Genomic DNA, 6,287 nt, shown 5'->3' with positions numbered 1-6,287 from the left:
GGAGAGGGCTGCGGTGCCGCCGTTCCCGGGGCCGCCTGCGTGGCTTCCAGCGGAGCAAAGGGTAGTTTCCAACACGCCGGTGCCGATGTCACCCCGGAAAGTGCAGGAACAGGCTGCGGGTCCCACCTGGGGTGGTTCTCGGCACGCAGGGCTGTGTAAGGCCGAAGCCCAGGATGCTGCAGACAGGTTCGAGTGCCGGCTCTGGCTTTTCTCCGGGTTTCTCCTGCTGCGCGAGCAGCTCCCCCAGGTGCAGGAGGACCCCAAAAAGTTGCTGTTCCCAGAACTGTTGGAATGGGCCTGCATTTTATACACGCATTTCACAAACCTTGTCAGTGTGTTTTAAAGGGGGAGGGTGTTGAACAGGCAGCCGCTCGAGGGCGACCGAGCAGCCGCAGCTTCGAGGACATGAAGGYGACTGTGACTCACGTCCCAAAGTTGGAATCACGTCCAGCGTCAGCTCTGCCGCGGGAAGGGGGATGCGGCGGCGCGGAGCCGGTTCAGTCTTGCACAGGCTCTCCTGCTTTCCAAGTGCCTCGCACCTTCCCTGCGACTGCCTTGCAGAACTTGGAGCAGAAACAYGTTTCTAAGTAAATACTACTTTTTAAAGGTTTGCCTTTATTTTTCCATTAAAAATAATAACAAAGTGTAAATATCAATTATTCCAATGGATTTTTTTCCATTTTTTAAATCAGATTTTAAAATCAGGGGTGTTCCTGGCGAGGCACAAGAGGGAAATGGAGATTTCCTCCTCGTTCCCCGGCGGCCGGGCCGCAGGTCTCTGTCCCGCACAGGGCCTCGCTCCGGCCTCCAGCTCCGTCTCTGCCTCGCGAGGCGSGAGTTGGGGCATTTCTCACACGTTTCGGGTTTCTCCGACGCCGTGTCCGTGTTCTGCTGTCCCCATCCCGCGCAGCCCCACAGGCTCCTGCCGGGGCCCGGGCTGCGCCCAGCAGGTTCCACCAAACTGGTTTTGTTAAAACTAAAGCCGAGCTTTGGCCGAGCGAGCGGCAGCTCCTGCTCTGGTGGCGGCTCCTGCCCAAACTCCAGGCCCAGCCATGGCAATGGGCGGCTTGAGCCAGCGCTTGGGACCACTTGATGGGATGGGATGGGATGGGATGGGATGGGATGGGATGGGATGGGATGGGATGGGATCCGAACCCGCCGAGCGCCGCGGGTGCCTCGAGCCCCGTCCTGCCGCCGCCGCCGGCCCCACACACAGGCCTGGCTCCCGCGGAGGCGTGTAAATAGTTTATTGGATCTTATGCCAGGAACAGACCAGGAAGGTAACATGAACGGCTCCTATAAAACACTCCTAATATTGCTAAGAAGCAGGTCTAGTACTAGAAAAATATTAAAGAGAACATGCCAGTGTTATGGCCTATCTGCCTGGTGAGTTGGGTCTTACATTAAAAAAATACCTTTGAGCTTAAGGATGTGAGAGCGAGTAGGTTCAACCACCTGGCTAACAATTAATTAAATTAATTGCCAYGTTTTTCACACAGGTTAGGAGGCTGGCCTGTCGGTGAGGAGCGGCAAGCGGGGCATGTTCTCTTTAGCATGTCGGGCACCGGTGCTGTGAGGGCGACAGCGGGGCCGTTTTTAGAGGAAATATTGTCCTGTAAATAGGGAAGCAGAGGTCAATGTGGTAACTTTGAGCCCCAAACTGTCCATTTAGTTAAATATAAAAACAAAAACTATAAGTTAAAATAACATTCAGATTGTATAGCACAGGCTGATGCGTTTTTTTCTTTTTTTTTTTAAACAATATTTACATTGTTACCCAGAGGCTAAAGTGGGAATAAAAGAGAAGTGTAAAAACCATAAAAAAACTGCACCAATTTTGTAGCAAAATATCTGTACATTTAAAAACAGATTATCATATAACTACACATTATCCAAGGAAAAAAAATGGGACCTTCACCAGTGGTTCACATAAGCACAACATAAAAGAAAGGAATTCAGTGGTTAAATACTATACAATAAACTTTACAATTGACATATCGCTGCCGTGACGCCGGCGGGGCCGAGCAGCGCGCGGCCGGGTCTGCCGGTGCTGCCCGCCGCGCGGCCGCGCTCCCGCTGCTCGTCCCACGCCGGAGCCGGGACGCGGAGCGGCGGCACCAGGGCGCATTCCCACGCTCGGCTCTGCACTAAATGCTCCGCGAGCATTCCCGTCCTGATGCTCGCCCCACGGCCCCGCTGCCGCCTGCGGGAGGGAAAGGTGCGGGCCAGGCCTGTCAGCATTGCCCTATTACATATGGAAAGCCCTTTTTTTTTAATATATATATAAATATAATTTTTTTTTTCTTAAGTAAAGAAAAAAACACAAAAAGAAGAGCCTGTAAGTGCAGCTGGAGCCGAGGTGGGTGCGTGGGCAACGCGGCCGAGGGGCCCTCCCCTGTGTGCAGGTCACCTGCAGACCTCAGCGCAGCAGAACCCGGCAGCCGCAGGCAACACCTACTTTACATTTTGGTTAGGAACACGGGARAATGCGTGGGTGTACAGCGAGACCCAGCCAAGCCAAGTCCTATTGCTTTGATTAGTCGGAGCAGGTGCTTCAGTTCTAGGCACTTGTTAGCGGCGGCGGAGCGGCGGGCGCCGGCGTGCCGCGCGTCTCCGGGCTCGGCGCGGCCGCGGCGCTCACATGGGGATGTCGGTGCCGTTGGCCGCGCGCAGGCTCTGCTCGTCGAAGCGGCGCCGCACGCTCCTCCTCAGCGCGTCGGCCCGGCGGTACGGCTGGCTGCGGAGATCTGCGGAGAGGAGGCGGCCGTGAGCGCGGGCCGGCGCGGGCGCTCGCGCTCCGCATGCACGCGCGGCCGCCCGGCCACAGCACGGCCTGCTGGAAGCCATCAAAGCAGCTTGGCTGGGGAGGGCAGCGGGAGCCGCAGCCCACGGGGCCGGCAGCGGCTCGCCAGGCGCCCGGGAATACTGGTGAAAGGCTGGGAATACTGGTGAAAGGCTGGGCCGACAGCAGCTGGGGCCTTTCTGCACCACCGCCGAGCCCCCTGCGTGGGGCTGTCCAAGCACCCGGGGCGCAACGGACTGAGCGGATCACGCAGGATGCAGCCTTGGAAAGGCTGGAAATGTTTGGTCAAACAGGGCGGAATGTGCCCGGGCGCAGCCGCTTCCTCAAAGGCAGAATGGTGAGAAAGAGGAGCCGCTGCGACCCCGACCGGCGCGAGGGAGCCAGGGTGGCAGCCTGGGGGTGCCAGTTCAGTGGCCTAACAGAGCCGGGTCCTAAGCAAAGCGGGAGCACGCGGGGCCGGTCAAGGCTGGGCTGCTCCGGGGCCACGCGGAGCAGCCGCTGCCATTCCCRGGACTGTCCAGGCCCCGCGGGAGCCTCTCCGGCGTTCGCGGGGAGCGTGTCCCGGAGGCTCCCCGGCGGCTCCCCGCGCTCCCGGGCGGCACGGGGCGCCCAGCCTCTCACCAGCATTGCCCTCGGCTCCATCCACCCGCAGCTGCCTGGCGCACAGAGAGAGGAGGAAGCTAAGTAAAAAGTGATGCTTGCCAGCTCTGGGTCTCCTCCACCACCGGTGTGCTAGAAGAAATCCTTACCCTCGAGTGAACATTGGGAAATTTAGTGATATTATTCTTCTTTAGGGCTAAACAGAAGAAAAAAAAAAAAACACAAAATGATGGTTAAGTAAAAAAAAAAAATGATGGGATGGAGAATGAAGAGCAAGTCAATTCAGCGTTCCAAGATCCCAGGCGTGTTAGCCAAGAGAGCGGGAGGAGGAGGGAAGGGCAAGGCCGGGTTAGGAACAGAGCGGAAAGGACAGGGTGCCCCCCTGGCCTCCTGCTAACCAAGTCCAAGCTGCTTTGAAGATTGGCTCCAGGGAGATAACACAGCAATTAACTGCAAAGAGCAAAGAACGGTTGAGCTGATGAGTTTGCAATTTTATTAGAAGCTTTTATAAAAATACACATTGCGGAGGGGAAACACTGTTGTCTTCTTAAGCTACTGAGTCCTTAATGCAAGACAACGGTGTTAGCGACATGCAGGGTTAGGCAGAGCCCTTCCCGCCGCGGGACGCAAGCCGGCAGCTCCATGCCGAGCTCTCCAGCGCCCCATTCCCAGCCCTGCCAATTCACTCGTGGCTGCTGCCCCTCATCCCGCCCGCGTTCCCAGTCCCTGCGGACGGGGAGCCCCAGTTTGGGTGGGAATGGGTGCTCACCAGGCTGCGCTGCCTGCAGGCGCCCGGAGCGGGCAGGGCGCTGCTGAAGGTTCGCACGTGAGAAACGAGGCAGCCGAGCGCGTGCAGCCCCCATGCAGGTGCGGGKTAGGGGTCCGGGCTCCTCCCGCGGGACACGCGGCCCCGCCGGCACCCGCGAGCCCCTCCACGCGCACCGCCACCGTCCTTGGCGCAAAGCTCATTTAGTGCATGCAGTAACTGACTACCAGGGCAGAGAAAACGCCGGGGACCAGCAGAGATGCCATAGAAAAGCCAAGCGAGCTGTCACCGTGCGGCGCCCGGCGCCCTGCGACCCGCCGTGAGCGCTTGCTGTTCTATGGCACTGCTCCTGGGATGGGGGAGGCCTTGGAAAYGCAAGGACGGCCCGGAGCACCAAGCACACAGATGGAAGGGAACAGAAGGTGACTGGAACGCGGGAGCATGCGACAAGGGCGACACGAAACACAGCTTCAGGTGGACGCCAGACATCTCTATACATTCAACATTCGCATGATCCTGGCTGAGATCCGCACAAACGGACAAGTGTCAAAAATCTACAGCAACCTGGTTTGTGTCTAAGGGCATCAGATGTGAAAGAGGAATAGTTTAATAATGGAATTCCTCAGTGAGAACAGGTTCGCAGAAGAACCGAGAGCCCCGCTTGGCGGTTCGAGCGGTAAAGGGCACAGTCTTCAGCACTGCATGGAAAATAACAGCCAAACAAGACAAACAGAGCACGGTGAGAAGCAGAGATCGCTGGCATTAGTACATTGTTAGTGCTTGCTGAAGGACACCCAGGGGGGCTCCTGCATGTTCCCAGCTGCTGGCTAACCACACTACAGCTCAGGAACTTCTGGGCACAGGACAGCTTTAACTCTTAAAATATACACATATATATAAATATATACTACACAGTGTTCATTGAAAGGCTAGACCTGCTCCAGAACAGAGCGTGCTGGCAGCCAGTGGCCTGTTCAGTGTCTGCAGAGCTGGCCTGTGCCTCTGCAGAGGCTCCCTCACTTTTAAAACAACATTTTGATGGGGCATTTCCCTGCCATAGCTGCAGCCCATAAGGTCCATGTCTAAGAGACCTGGTCTATACCTGCCTCTGCGCCTAACTCTCCTTTTTCTCCCCATAATAGGCAATCCCAGACACACGAGCAGAGGAAATGTTTAGGTTACTTCAGCCTGGCACCTCCTGCACTGGCCTGCTGTTTGCACCGGGGTTGTCTTCGCTCACACRCAAGTTTCTCTCTCCCCTTTGAAGAGGAGAGCACAATTGACAGAATTGTACAAGCTGCCAGGAACGTGAGGGAGCTGCAGAAGCCGAAGCACATCAGATATCGTGGCAGCTCTGCCYCTTGAATGAAGAGCACTAGCCTAGGAAGCTATTAATCAAGGCTGTGAAAGCTTCAGCAAAAGCATTTCAATCCTTCATCCAGCGGGGCAAAAATTCCTTGGCTTTCCTCACTGAGTGGTAAAGCAGTTCTCCCCTCCCACAGGAAAAACTGGTGTGAAAAACATTCAGGAGAGGCTTAGCCAAGGAAATCCTGCCCAAAGCCCTTTTTAGAGCTCCGTAAAATGAAAATAAATGACCCTAGAGCTACCAAAGTGCTGAAATCTTGTTCCTTCCACGCCACGGGCGAGGAAAATGCCGTAACGGGGAAGCAGCAGGATGGGAGCAGCGGCACACGGGAAGGGCCCCGGCGCAGCCGGGCCGGGAGGCGGCAGCGCCCGCCGACGGCCTCGGCCTCTCGCTGCCATCGCGCCCGGGCAGCGTCTCCCAAACCCAAAAGYCACAAAACCTGGAGCAATTTAGGGCCAAAAATCATTCAGGTCAGACTAAATGATTCGCTGCACTGGTGCAGTACCGTGGTGTAATTGCTGTTAGTACTCTTTAATGCAAACGTAGGCTCTTAATAACGTTACCCGTGGGTGAGCGGGTCCGTCCCTGGGAAAGGGGGATTTTCCCAGGGAGGGCTGTGGGCAGCCCAGGATGGGCACCCAACGGGCCGCTCCTCGGGCACGGAACGGGCACGGGGCGTGGGGCGGCAGCGTGCGGAGAGAGGGGACACAGAGGGCGGCCGCGCTGCGAGGAACGCGCCCGAGCAGACGGTG

The 6,287-nt window shown here is 56.9% G+C and overlaps 1 protein-coding gene across 3 annotated transcripts in view; it reads right to left on the bottom strand.

Moving 5' to 3' along the window:
- Window positions 1-2,325: 2,325 nt before the first annotated feature.
- FMNL2 (formin like 2) overlaps window positions 2,326-6,287 on the bottom strand; it is an 86,278-nt gene continuing 82,316 nt past the window's right edge. The window contains exon 26 of one of the 3 annotated variants that reach the window (XM_026038175.1): window positions 2,326-2,747. In XM_026038175.1, the coding sequence (XP_025893960.1) occupies window positions 2,638-2,747 (110 nt within the window). In that variant the 3' untranslated portion in view covers window positions 2,326-2,637. Of the gene's footprint in view, window positions 2,748-3,475; window positions 3,600-4,571; window positions 4,868-6,287 lie in introns of those variants that run through there. The other 2 variants (XM_026038177.1, XM_026038176.1) reach the window with 2 other exon arrangements.

This window comes from Nothoprocta perdicaria, unplaced genomic scaffold (genome assembly GCF_003342845.1).
Source record: "Nothoprocta perdicaria isolate Ctin4 unplaced genomic scaffold, notPer1 scaffold_203, whole genome shotgun sequence".
Taxonomy (NCBI): domain Eukaryota; kingdom Metazoa; phylum Chordata; class Aves; order Tinamiformes; family Tinamidae; genus Nothoprocta; species Nothoprocta perdicaria.
The sequence above is the reverse complement of the archived record's forward strand: the minus strand, read 5'-3'. Positions and strand labels throughout refer to the sequence as shown.